General features: G+C 39.5%; 1 protein-coding gene and 1 long non-coding RNA gene across 5 annotated transcripts in view; both read left to right on the top strand.

The window, feature by feature from the left end:
• Window positions 1-47: 47 nt before the first annotated feature.
• On the top strand, window positions 48-862 carry LOC124170219. Its single transcript, XR_006867374.1, has 2 exons — window positions 48-307; window positions 818-862. It is a non-coding gene; the product is annotated as an uncharacterized LOC124170219 (long non-coding RNA).
• A 2,466-nt stretch (window positions 863-3,328) lies between these two features.
• The window catches only part of LOC124170117 (gastrula zinc finger protein xLCGF3.1-like), a 114,871-nt gene continuing 104,967 nt past the window's right edge, over window positions 3,329-13,232 (top strand). For 3 of the 4 annotated variants that reach the window (XR_006867321.1, XR_006867319.1, XM_046548800.1), the window contains exon 1: window positions 3,677-4,357. Coding sequence is in view for 1 of the 4 variants with exons in the window: in XM_046548800.1 (XP_046404756.1) it covers window positions 4,316-4,357 (42 nt within the window). In the remaining 3 variants the exon portion in view is untranslated. Of the gene's footprint in view, window positions 3,596-3,676; window positions 4,358-13,232 lie in introns of those variants that run through there. The other variant, XR_006867320.1, reaches the window with a different exon arrangement.

Below are 13,232 nucleotides of genomic sequence, written 5' to 3'. Positions count from 1 at the left end.
TTAAGCGTCGATCGGTGGACGAATTAGTGTTGGTATCTCGAAAAAATCCTACGCGCGAGTGTATTTGGAGGTTGATTTTAATATTGTTTGTGTATTATTGCTTCAATAATTAATAGTTTTCATTATTTCTCAATAAATTCTTACCACAGACTTAAATGCTTTTGACATTCTCGCTCACACTCTCGATCGAGGAAAATTATATTTGTGCCAGACAGCACACGTTCATGGAATCCATGGTGGAAAAGAGATGGATGTATCCATGATGGATAAAAGGAATGGAATCAACCTGAATTAGTGTTACGTGTAGGTACGTACAATAGTTTTAAGATAATTTTTGGGAGCTGAAGGAGGAAAATCACGTTTATTACTTCAAAAGAGTTGCGGTCACATGCCGGCCGGCCATTAATGGTGGGGAATTGAGAGTGCAGCAATACTGGTGTAAAAGGGGGAACAAGAATTATTTTTCTGTTCTTTGTTTTGCGTTACGGTAAGTAAAATAGGTTAAAGATATTCTCAGTGAATTGTGAGTGGATATTCAGCAGTATTTCATCCAAAGCATAGCGTCTCTTGGCGGCCGGCCACGAAGTAACGTTGAGAGTACACAATGAAACGAGGCGTATTTGTCGGGTTTATAAATGCTGCGTTGTTTTTACAATATTATTATTCTCGGGTTAACATTGATAGCTTTATTTGGTGTGCCTTATGAATAACTATGTGTAGTTGTGTTTATAATAACGTCGTATATTATTGAACAACGAATGGCTACTCGTTGCGAAAGTATCTTTATTAATGCAACTTTCCATGGTTTTCATTAAAGGAGCCCAAGCGTTGTTGTGTGCATATTGCAGAAGCAACTACCTATCCACCAAAAACAAGGGGTATGTGACTGTGTTCCAGTTCACCAAAGATGAACGCAGTAGACAGAAGTGGCTGAAGAATATCCCTCGGAAAGATTGGAATCTTTCTTCAAGCGCAATAGTTTGCTTCAAGCATTTTGCTGAGCGGGATATCCTACACCGAGTAACTTACATGAATAAGAACGGTGAAGTGAAAAGTTACGAGTTAGATCGCCTAAAGTTGTCCCCTGGTGCTACTCCCACAGTGTTTCAGGCCCTCTCCTCTTTTTAAAACTTCTTATTGTGATCAGTGAACCATGAAAATCTGTGAAAATAAGTAGATGAGTTGTACTTCTAACAAATGAAATCAGGAAATATTGTATGAATCAGTGGAACATGAAAAGACTGCTGATGAAATGACAACATATATCTTTATTTCCGAAAGACATGCTAATTTGGCATCTGGCCGCCTTCTAATACTGAAGGTACATTGGAAAATCAATTGCTACTAAGTGATATGGAATATATAAGAGGTATTTTGAACTAATTCATCTTTCCCTTCCAGGTAAAACTTCTTGTTGTGATCAGTGAACTATGAAAACCTGTGAACATAAGTAGATAAGATCTTGGAAATGAGATCAACAAATATTTTATGAATCAGTGGAACATGAAAGAACATTGATGAAATGTCAATATTTGTTCTCCTATCGATAAGGGTACCTTAATTGATATTTATCTGCCTTACTATACTCTAGGTATGTTGAAAATCCAAGGGTACTGAGTGATATCATATCTATGCGTGGTATTTTTGAATTAATCCATCTTACTCTTGCAGGTAAAACTCCTTATTGTGATCGGTGAAGCATGAAAATCTGTGGAAATAATTAAAGATGAAGTATTTCTTGGAGATGAAATGAACGAATATTGTATGAATTAAGTAGTGAGAACATGAAAGAACTACTGAGGAAATGACGATGTATAAGTTCTCATATTGAAAAGACTTAGTAAATTGACGTCTAGCCGCCTTCCAATACAGTAGGTATATTGGAAAATCCATGAGTGCTGAGTGGAATTATGTATATATGTGGTATTTAGAACAACATAATAATTTTCTCTGCAGCTAAAACTTTCTTTAGAGTGAACTTTGAAAATTTGGTCATATAATCAATTATGAAGAACCTGGTGTGGCTACCATTATCGAGATTAATTCAATAATTTCCTCTCTATTGTAAAATTTGATTTTAATCAGTAGGTATTGAGTTATACGGTAGTATAATGCTATTTGTCGAGACATTTCTCCAATTCGGAAGTCATTATTATTTCATTATACTGGTCTTGGTGTTTAGAAATATTAGATTGACAATATATTTATCTTCCTTGTGGCTTCATATTTTTAAAACATTATTTGTCTAATATATAGAATGTTAAGACTAGTTTTTTTGTAATATCACATAAAGTTTTCTAATTAGCCCTTACATTTGTACTGATCATGTTTCTTTCATCAAATTTTTCCATCAGATATTGTGGTGCCTGTGAAACTGATAGCTGTTGCTGGTGACGGTTCATCGGTGAACTTCAAATGGCACGATCTATGGAGGTTGTTTCCGGCTGAAATTGAAATTAAGAACCTGTGGCAGCTTTTATTTATTCCACTTTCTGGAGTAATATTTATGCTTTGATGGCCATGCCTTGTGACATTGTTTGATATGCTGTTTGACCTCTTCAATATGAAATGTTTACCGGAAAATGTATATATCTGATTTTTATTTTAAATAAATGTTGTTAAGCGTCATAAATTTTTTCTCTCCTTAAATACCGCGGCGAAAGGTGCTAGAAAATAACGCATTACTTTTTAACATGTTAATTTTTTAGGTTATTCATGGAGGTGAAATGATGTTTATTTTAAAGCCGCTCTTTATTTCTAAGTCAATAAATTTTATAGGGTGCTCCTCTATATAAACAACCAATGGGTTAAGCGGTAAACTAAAAGGTATTTCCTTCTTGGTCTGAATTTCTGGGTCGTCGATCGCAGTACTTAAATATATTTCCGAGCATAATCTCTCGTATCCCTTGCCTTGTTATTAGTTCTCACGATTACTTTTAATAAATAGCTGTTATAATACGAAATACAACCACTCGAATAACTCAATCCTACCGTAGTTTTTATCTTAACTTTAGGGAGGGTGAACGGAGGTCCATCCATATAAACATCACACAACGTCAACAGCTGAGAGGCCGATAGCATCCTGCGCAATTTGTATAGAGTTAGCCTATCATATACACTACAAAAGTTTTGACCATGGTCACATCTATACTTTCCCGTTTACACCACAATAGTATGATCATAATTTCCCGTTTACACAGCGCGAATAACGGCTGTTCCATTGTTTCATAAAACGTCATGCAAAAGGCGCAAATCGTCTTTCAGCTGATATTTTTTGTTAGTATCATCGCTCTACTGTGCTTGAGGTATCGATAAATATAATTGATGAATTAATGTAGCTTAGAAAAAATCTGTCGCATCGATTTAAGGAAGTATTTAGCAGGTGATGGTAGGAGATATTGAAATATTTTTACAAATCTTTTGCTTGTCGGATGATTGCGGATTCAATGTTTGTAACATATTCACACAAAGATAGGATTTTTGATAACTTTCTTTGAATGATCACTTAATGAGTTGCATGGAAAGCAATGATGAGTAATTCATCGAGTCTCGTCAGAAACTTGTATATGTTATTAAGTAGTGTGGATGAACCGCCGTGAGTGAAAATATGCGTTTTTCTCTTATAATCATGAGTGGTGTAATGAACCGGAATTTAACTGTGTCCGGCTTTCATCATCTCAAATTATCTTATGCTTATATCTAGTTTTATATAAAAAAATCATTGAGGTATGTATATTTATCTCCTATATTTTCCAGCCAAGTCATTAGATGTATTTCTCGTTCAGAAATGCCTTAAATTGAAAATGAAATGACAGTAATTTAGTTGCTATTTTCTTATTTATTAATTTTAGGTGTGTGAGCTGCACTTCACATCGAGTGATATCAGAAAAGAATCTGTGGCCTTGCACGAGGAGATGGGGTGATAATTCGTGTTGAATTCACTGCCTTGACTGCTGGCCTAATCCTTTGTATCCAAAAGGGTTTCTCTAAGTGAAGCTATCATCAGCTGAGGTCCTGCGTGTAGTAGTCTCTGGTGCTCATATTCAATCAGCAATTTTGTGATATGATGCCTTGGTGGAAGTATCATAGGATGTTTAGAATTGTATGGTAATTCTGCAGCGTGCAATCTCCCTCCTACTCTCAATATGTCTTCACCATCTAGAAAAGGAAGTAGCTGCTTGAGTTTACTCTTACCATTTACAACGCTGTTTTCCTTTAATGAAGTCATATCAGATGAATATGATTCAACTTGTGCAATTTTGACAAGTTTTCTTGTTGCTGCCTTCAACTCATGCGGGGTCAGTGATGCAGAGGAATGCTGTTTTTTCCGTTGACAATTGGAAACAAATCGCAGCAGGTAGGCTGTTACCCTCTGTAATTTGGTAAAGGTTGAATAATTATGAATGAATAGCCTTTCAACCTTGCATGCATTTAAACAAATGATTGCATTTCTCTCATCGGGAATATCATCAAAGCACTCTTCCTTGCGGCCAATTACTTGGATCTTGTTTCAGCCAATCTGGACCCGCCCACCATAAGGAACACTCACGTAGCATTTCGGCAGATATTCCGCGGGAAATAAGATCAGCAGGGTTGTCTTGAGATGGTACATGCTTCAATTTTTTTGTACTGCTCTGTATCTCAGCCACTCGGTTGGCAACAAATGTTTTCCATTTCGTCGGACATCCAGACACCCATGCCAAGGTTACTGTTGAATCTGTCCATAGATGTACGCTGTCAATTTTATGAATATGAGCGTTTTCTGCAGTTTCTTCATTAATCTTGATAGTAGTAATGCTCCACATAGTTCCAATCTTGGGAGAGTTATTTGTTTAATGGGCGCTACCCTTGACTTTGAGCACAACAAATGCACTGTGTGTTCATTGTTTTGATTGGTAGATCGGATGTAAATACATGCCCCATAAGCTCTCTCAGAAGCATCTGAGAATCCATGTAATTCAATCGATCTTATTTAACCTCTTGTTAGCACGAAACGATTAATCATAATGTCATTCATTGCTGGGATCTGTTTACATAGAGAAAACCATTCTTGTAATAGTTGACATGGTAATCTTTCATCCCAATTATATTTGCACTGCCACAGTTTCTGCATGAATATTTTGAAGGTTATGGTGATTGGACTCACTAATCCTAAGGGATCAAATGTTGATGATATTACAGAGAGAATTTTCCTTTTCGTGCAGTATGAATCCAAAACTGGCAATAGAGGTTTGTGGATTGAATTCACAATAACAAACTGATCAGATTTAGGTAGCCATTTCAAACCTAGTGTTTTCACCATCTGACTATCATCATCTGCCAACGAATGGTTTAGCTCTTTTAATTGTGTTGGAATGGCCTCCAACACCTTCCTGTCATTACTGCACCATTTTCTGAGTTGAAATCCTCCTAGTTCTAATAATTCTTGTAGTTCCCTTTGTAGTTTGATTGCACTTTCTGGAGTATCTGATCCAGTTAAACCGTCGTCCACGTAAGAATCTCTTGTCAAGGCCTCTGCTTCTTCGGGATAGTTTTCTCGTTCTCTCATTGCTAATTCCTGCAAACATCTCACTGCCAGGAATGGCGCTGCTGCTGTGCTGTAAGTTACTGTGGTGAGTTTATACTCCTGTAGATCCTCATTTGGATCTTTCCGCCACAGGACCCTTTGTAGTTCTTGGTCTTCAGGATGCATCAGTATCTGACGATACATCTTTCATATGTCAGTTGTCAAGGCGACTGAATGAAACCTAAATCTCATGGTGGTAGACCATTGGTCCTGTTGAATTGTGGGTCCGACAAGTAGCATATCATTTAATGATTTTCCATTGGGTGTACGCGTAGATGTATCAAAGACGACTCGTAGTCTTGTTGTAGAGCTTACTTCCTTGAACACCGGGTGATGTGGAAGATAATATTTGACTCCTCCTTCTTCAGTACTCAATATCATATGTCCAAGCTCTTCATATTCTTGCATGAAGTTCGTATAGTCCTTCTTCAAGGCAATGTTCCTTTCCAATCTTCTTTCGATTTGGTGAAATCTCAGCAGTGCCGTCTCTCGAGAGTCTCCTAGATTTTCAATGCCGTTTTTTGTTGGTAGTCTTACAATAAAGCGGCCTTTGTCATCTCGTACTGTATGAATTGTGAAATGTTGTTCACAAAGCTGTTCCTCCTTAGAATGAACTGGTTGTTCCATTTCTTCGATGTCCCACCACTTACTTAACTGTTGTTCCAGCATGGAATCACTTCTTGCAAGCAAAGTTAGTTGTTGAGTCTGATTTACTTGGTCTTGATCTGTTTTATACTCTCCACTTATGATCCAACCCAATTTTGTATTTTGAAGAACTGGGTATGGTCCAGGTCTGGTCTTTTGCTCTGGCAACAGTAACTTACAAAACAGTTCTGCTCCAATTAGGATGTTGATTTTTTGTGGTTCATTAAATCTTGGGTCAGCTAATTGAATATTTCTTGGCAAACCTAGATTCTTGCAAGAGATGAGTGTTGTTGGTAAATTGCCTGTAATTTTTGGAAGTACAGCACAATTCAATTTAGCAGTGAAATCAGTCGTTATTGATTTGATTTCTATGTCCACACTGTGAGTGGTTGATGACGTGATGCTATTGAATCCTTGTAGTGGGATATGGTTTCTTTTCTTTCGTATTCCCAAAAGTTGTGCACAATGTTCATTAATGAAATGTGTTTGTGAGCCACTGTCAAGTAAGGCTCGACAATTGACCCACCGTCCAGTCTTGTCTCTGACTTGGATGACGGCTGTGCTCAGTAATACTTGCGATATTGATTTTCTTCTCATTGTGTAATAACTCAGGTGAGGCTGTGCTGAAGCACGGGTTTCTTGATCCTGACGTTCCTGTCTGTTCTGAATTGACTCTTGGTGACTCGACGTGGTGTGGCTTGTCTTGGTGCAACAAGGTGTGGTGATGTCGATTACATTTGAAGCATGAGCGTTTCGATTTTCACTCCATTGCATAATGATTCCTTCTTAAGCAGTTGTTGCACAATTTATGCTGCTTGATTATTCCAATTCGTCTTATGGCAGTCGTTATTATGGCAGATTAGATTATTCGTTAGATTCGTTAGATTATTCGTTATTATGGCAGTCTCAGTCATATCTAATTTGAATATGGACTTTCTTTCTTTCTTTTGGTTTGGTGAATGCTACATCATTAGCATACCATTCGTCATGATTTTCCTCATCAATTAGGGTATCCTCAAAATATTCATAATCATTCAAATATGAAAACCGATGATTCAGGTGATTTGAGTTTATGCCTCTCATTTAAATGATTTAGTTCAGCCCTGTCTTGCATTTTTTGGCATAGGAATGTCAATAGTTCCAATTCGGAATATTCTGACATCGCTGATCCACAAAGAATGCCCTATGGTTTTCATCGTGTAGCGTGAGATGAGTTGAAGTACTCTGGTTTGTGTAACTGCTGGAATAGATGCTTTTATCCGAATGGCGCATACCTTGACAAAAACTGATAACAGTGATATCTTCGTGCACAAAAATATCGCATGTTATCGCATAAATTGTTATCGCATTCATGGTCATTACAGACGGCGATGGCATAAAAGAGCATAATCTCATCCTAGTGACTACCCTTGACAACTTCAGACATGATTTCCACGTTTTGCACTTTTAAAAAAATCTCTATTTCGCTTCATTTATTGCATGCATGGCATAAAATGAGACTGATTGTTGCGGGTTGCCTACCCCACAAAACTGCTTTAGGGGACACGATAAAAGGTCATTTTCTCGATAATCAAAAGCATTAAAGCTAGCGTTTTAGGTCTAAAATATCAAGGAAAGATCAATGCTATACTCCATTGGAAAAAATGAGTGCTTGCTAAAACCAAATTTAAATTATTTACATTTTTCGCTAAAAATTTCAAAATTTCAAGACAAAATGGCAAACAGAAGACATTAACCGATTTTGAAAAATGATCATATCTGTAATACCCACCCAGATACGCAACTTTTGCCGGGTATTACGATTCGCTCCTAAAAAAAAAGTGGCAAAACGAGGCACCCTATTGCGCAACAATGCAGTTTGCTTCTGCTGAGCCTCTGTGTTTGGTTGCCTGGCGTGGAGTTTGACAGACTGGCTCGCTGGCGTGTCACGATCAGTCGAGACGTGCTTACCGACTTGCATCGGCAGTTTGGTCTTGATAATGACACCGTATACACGTGTTACACCAGAGAAAAATATTGCAATACTAAATGATATTCCTGTCTTTGATGGCATGAATTGGGTGAATGGGCATCTAGCTTTGTTTGGAAACAGCTGTTCGTCAATGGTTATGTGTGGTCCAGGCTATGGTTAGGGCATTGTATTACTTCAGTTACGACGGAAAAACATTGTAGCATGTACACACGATTGAGTATTTGTATGTGCTATGTACGGTATTAGCGGTGTGTTCCTCATTGTGTTTTAGACGAACATGGATCAACACTGGCTATTGGACAGAAGAAATTTATGCGTAGTCGTGATGTTGTGCACCGACGTGATGCTGGCCAGGCTTCAAAGTAATTATTTAATAAACGCATTTCATTACCTTGGCAAGGACGACTCTCGTCAAGCTGGCAATCACTTTACAGATCATGCTACGAAATTTATGCGGACCTACTGGACCAAGGGCAGAAATTACACTACTGGCCAATTTCACATCACTTTGCTTGGTTTTACTTGAAAAAAAGGGTACAAACTTTTTGGTTACCATAAATAAGAGAAAGAAGGATATCCCTGCTGGAATAAAAGCTTCTCAGGAAGAGTTGTTTCCAAATAAATTGTACAAAAACGGTTATGTTACACTTACCATTTGTTAGGGAAAATCGATAAAATGTGTTGTTGCTCTAAGCTCTCTTCACCCTCATGTTGTATTTAGTGACTCTTTAAGATACTCTGAAGGAGGAAACTATCATTCTGGATTAACTAGAGGTTTTTATGTCCCTATAGGGTCAAATTCATCTCCCTGCGGTAGAAAAGGGGTTTTATATTTTAGTATGATCTAGCAAATGTGCAGCTCCTTGCTCACCTATCCATAGAAACGGTAGCCAAGCGACCCAGAGCCCACCACGTGGAGGTGGCTGCTGCACCTTGGGCTCCTCCGCCTCATCCACCCAACCAACGTAATGCAGACCAGTTTATTTGTTCAGAATCGTCACCGTCCGGAAAAATTGTGATAGTTTGAGATTTCAATTGATATTTTGGCAGAAATTCCCGAGAAATCAAAGTGGATCTGCTGCAGCCATCCCTGGCGTTATTCCCACTTAAAAACGTAGCCGCTTTAGAGGCAAACTTTACTGTCCGTTCCACTGCCACTGCGTGACAGAGATATACGGCGAATGAATATTCTGGCCAAGTACCGTATTTGCACGAATCTAAGACGAACACGATTCTAAGACGACCCCCCCTTTTTTGGAACTCCACTATGGGGAGAAAAATTTTCTAGGGGAAAACGTTCAATGCGGGGATGTTTGGCTAGGTTGCCTATGCCCCAGGAAACTCAGGATTTTTGGCGCGTAATGACAGGAATAGTGGTACTTTATCGAGACACTTAGGTCTTATTGTTGATTCAACTAATTGTTTCTTCGGAGGGTCCATGGTCTGAAGACCAATTAAATTAAACTAGTGATAATGAAACCTGACTTTATTAAACCCACACGGAAAACACTCGGTGGCATGAAGGCAAGCCACCCTGGAAAGTATGGAACCACTCGTACGAGATATGCTATCGCGTTCGGCGTACGCAGAGTATACTGCAGAGGGTGAAGCATGGCCATATGACTGCGCCATGAAATTTTTTGTCCCAAAGATACCCATTCTTTTCTAATTAGCGTAGCGCCAGATGGGCGGATGAATTCGGATTGCTAGTAGGGAGGAACAAAATATCCTAAGAAGATATCCCTTCGTCAGTAACTCTGAAAAGTGAGACTTATGGTATAACTCGTAAATTGACAACTGATAATAACCTGATATCCTGTTTTCGGAAAAAAATGCCGCATTAACTGCCGAGAAGCTCAGCTACGAGGATATAGTGTTTCCTCGAAAATCACCATCGTATTTTTCCAACTAGTTCCTTGCTTAGAAATACTTAGATAACGTTAGAAATACGTCGTATTTGGTCTCGTTCTTTTTTTAACTACGAGCACATTGCAAATATTTCAGCCTAATAAAAGAATAATACCAATTGCCGAAATTCATTGTTAGACACCTTTTGAGCTAATAGGTGATTCATGCAGCGGTTGGCCTCCAGAAACTGGGAACTTTGAAGCAGGTAGGCTGAAAAAGGTCAGTGGGTGAGAAAAGGGGGGGGGGGGTGAAATGCGTTTCTGTTGTTCTCGTGTAACTTGATATTTTTTTTTAAGCTAAGGTCTTCGTAATACGATCCCTGCACTAGCTGGGACCTTTTGTTTGATTTTGGAGAAGAGGAAAGCGTCAGAGGGGGGAGGCGAGTGCAGAATGGAGGGGGATAGCGGATCTTGGGAAATGCGCTTATGTCACTATCCCACGGCTTTGAGCTTCTCCCAATGGTAGTTTCATTTCGTGGGGAAGATTTAATCTATGTTCCTGTCGTTATTAGCCATAAATGACACATTGTATTTATTTCGTCGCATGCTCGTCAAAAGATGGATGCGGGAAAATTATACGTCGGGACCACGATCTTCAAACGATCATTGCGGGAAAGCTATACTTCGGAGATGCGAGAAAAAATTGCATTGCCTATATGGAACTTTATTTGGGACCAGAAACGGCGGACGATGAATGCGCGAAAATGATCAATATGGGTACGATAGATCGGGGTTCCACTGAATTACTTTTCTTTTGAAAGCGGCAGTGTAATAACTTCTTTCTCTGCCATCGTAATATTCTGAAAGGCAACTGAATCGATCTCTCTAATCAGAGGCAAATCATGTTGCCTTCTTACCGTTGCTCTGAGAAAAATGCAACGACTTTGTAGCAGTTTATTCCGCGACGACATTGAGGCTTTAACGTTACAATTTAGGTAAATTGTAACCAATCACACGAACATTTTGTGAGTTGATCGAGCTTTAACTTGAATGGAGCCGAACCCAGGGTAAAGTAGGCAATCTCGTGGACTCGGCAGAAGTGCACCTAGCGGCTGATCGGCACGCACCGAATTTTTGCCTGCTGCCCTAAAATGGAAAATGTTTTTTTTTACTTGAACGCAAAATTAAATATGCTAAATTACTGTTAAGCTATTTTTGACGTTGATTTTTCGTTGTATAGCTATCAGGTGGCAAACTCAGGTGTCCATAATTTTCCGACGTAAATTATGCAACCCGATTGACGTCGAGAATTTTGCATCCGATTCTAAGATGAACCCTCTTTTCTGCAGGAGTTAGGAGGAAAAAAAACCTCGTCTTAGGTTCGTGCAAATACGGTATTTTAAGATAGAGACAGTTTTTCAACTACTTCTTCACTTGATATTTTCCTCTCAACTGGTAGCACGACAATTAAACATCAGTGCTTTCCCAATTGTTAGGGTGTGGCCCACCTCCTCGAAAAGTCGCAGGTCGCACGCCTCAAATTGCGTGTGGGTTCTTGCCCTTGGTGTCGGGAAGCAAGTTATCACACACAATGTCACGGTTCACTCCGGGACCCGTGAACTCCTGCAGGAGTTCGGAAATTTTAGTTCGGGATTCGCCCGCGTCCGGCACCTCTGCGGAAACTTTCACTTCACTACCCTCCCTTCCTCTTCTCCCCTCCTTTCCTTCCCCTCCGCCGCCGGGACGTGCATGCGTGAGGCTCTCTAGCTCTCTCTCTCTCTGGCGTCGCGTGAAGAAAGGTCTTTCCCACCGCGTCGTCCGATCCGCCCGTGATCGGTAAGCTCCATACAGCTCCATGCCTAGGTCACTCTTGTCAAGCTTGCCTCCTCCCTGATTTTGCAATGTTCTTCTCGTTGAAGGGCTTTTATCTGGGGTTGAAGCCTTTCTTTTTCTTCTCTCCTGACCATGGTGTTGTCCATGTGGCAGTAATCTGCCGCCGAGTCCTCTCTCCTATCTCAACATGTGCTCTTTCATGACAGAAGTTGGCCATGAAGATTTTATTTTTGTTTGAACAAATGTTAAGAGCCTTATGAGGAGTAAGTTTTCTTTCATTGTAAATGTGGATGTGACCTATGTTTTAATTTTGATGCCTGAAGAACTACCTCATCTACGACCAACTCAAAAATTGTGTGATGTGTGGACATCGTTTTTGTGAAAGCTAAAATTCTGCAAATTGTCTTCGACCATAGTTAAATATAATGTATTTTAAAATTGTCTACATTCTGTGACTGCTTTCTTGTAAAACTGTTCCCTTTTTTTTGGCGGTGCATCGAATGAATGCACCTGGCGCCCTACCAATCTTATTCTCAAGCAATTTCTTAGGGAATCCACCCACTCTACCATCTGTGGAGCGTATTTCCTTTAAATTTATCCTTGAGCTAAGCCCGAGCAGCAGCCACGGCATACAGCCTTCTATCATCCGGTCATTCCAGCAGTTTTGACGTCTCAACAAGTATTTGAAGTTTTTAACCCAAAGTTTATTTCCTTTTAAAATCCCAGTTTCCCAATCAATTCAATACATAAAGTAATTATGAGTCAGTGCGTCTAGAATAGCCAAAATTTAGTATACTACCAAATTCTTGGGAAGGGGAGGAGCTGCTGGTGACGGCACGGGTGGATAGCGAGGCGCTTCGGTCGCACGGGACATAAGGCCTGCGCTTCGACTCCAACTGTGAGTTACTGAGTGAGATCCTGAGTGCGACAGACCTAATAGCATCTCCACCTAGCCATTATATAGTGAAGTGGAACCAGGATGTTTTCGTCCAAGAGGAAGGGGAAGAGGAAGGTTAGGCGTTCTTAAAATTGAAAAGGTGCAAATCCCGAGGCATACTTTGTCATAGCTGGCTATTCTGAGACGTCACACAACAACATGTTTATGCATATTTTGGAAATGGAAATCTTCCATTTCCGGATCACTTCACAATGAATCCTTTCTCCATAATCCGCATGGCCACAAAAATCAAATGAGGAATAATTTTTCATCTTATGCAATGATTTAAATTATCTGCTTCATGTTCTATAGCTCTAAGAATTTTCATCAGTGCCTCTTGTCGGACGGTCAGTCTATGATATCTTATCACTGCGAAAAGAAGATTTTCTGGGAGTGCGGGAAACACTTTTGTTTGGATGGATGAATGAACTA

Source organism: Ischnura elegans, chromosome 13 (assembly GCF_921293095.1).
Source record: "Ischnura elegans chromosome 13, ioIscEleg1.1, whole genome shotgun sequence".
Lineage (NCBI taxonomy): Eukaryota > Metazoa > Arthropoda > Insecta > Odonata > Coenagrionidae > Ischnura > Ischnura elegans.
The sequence above is the reverse complement of the archived record's forward strand: the minus strand, read 5'-3'. Positions and strand labels throughout refer to the sequence as shown.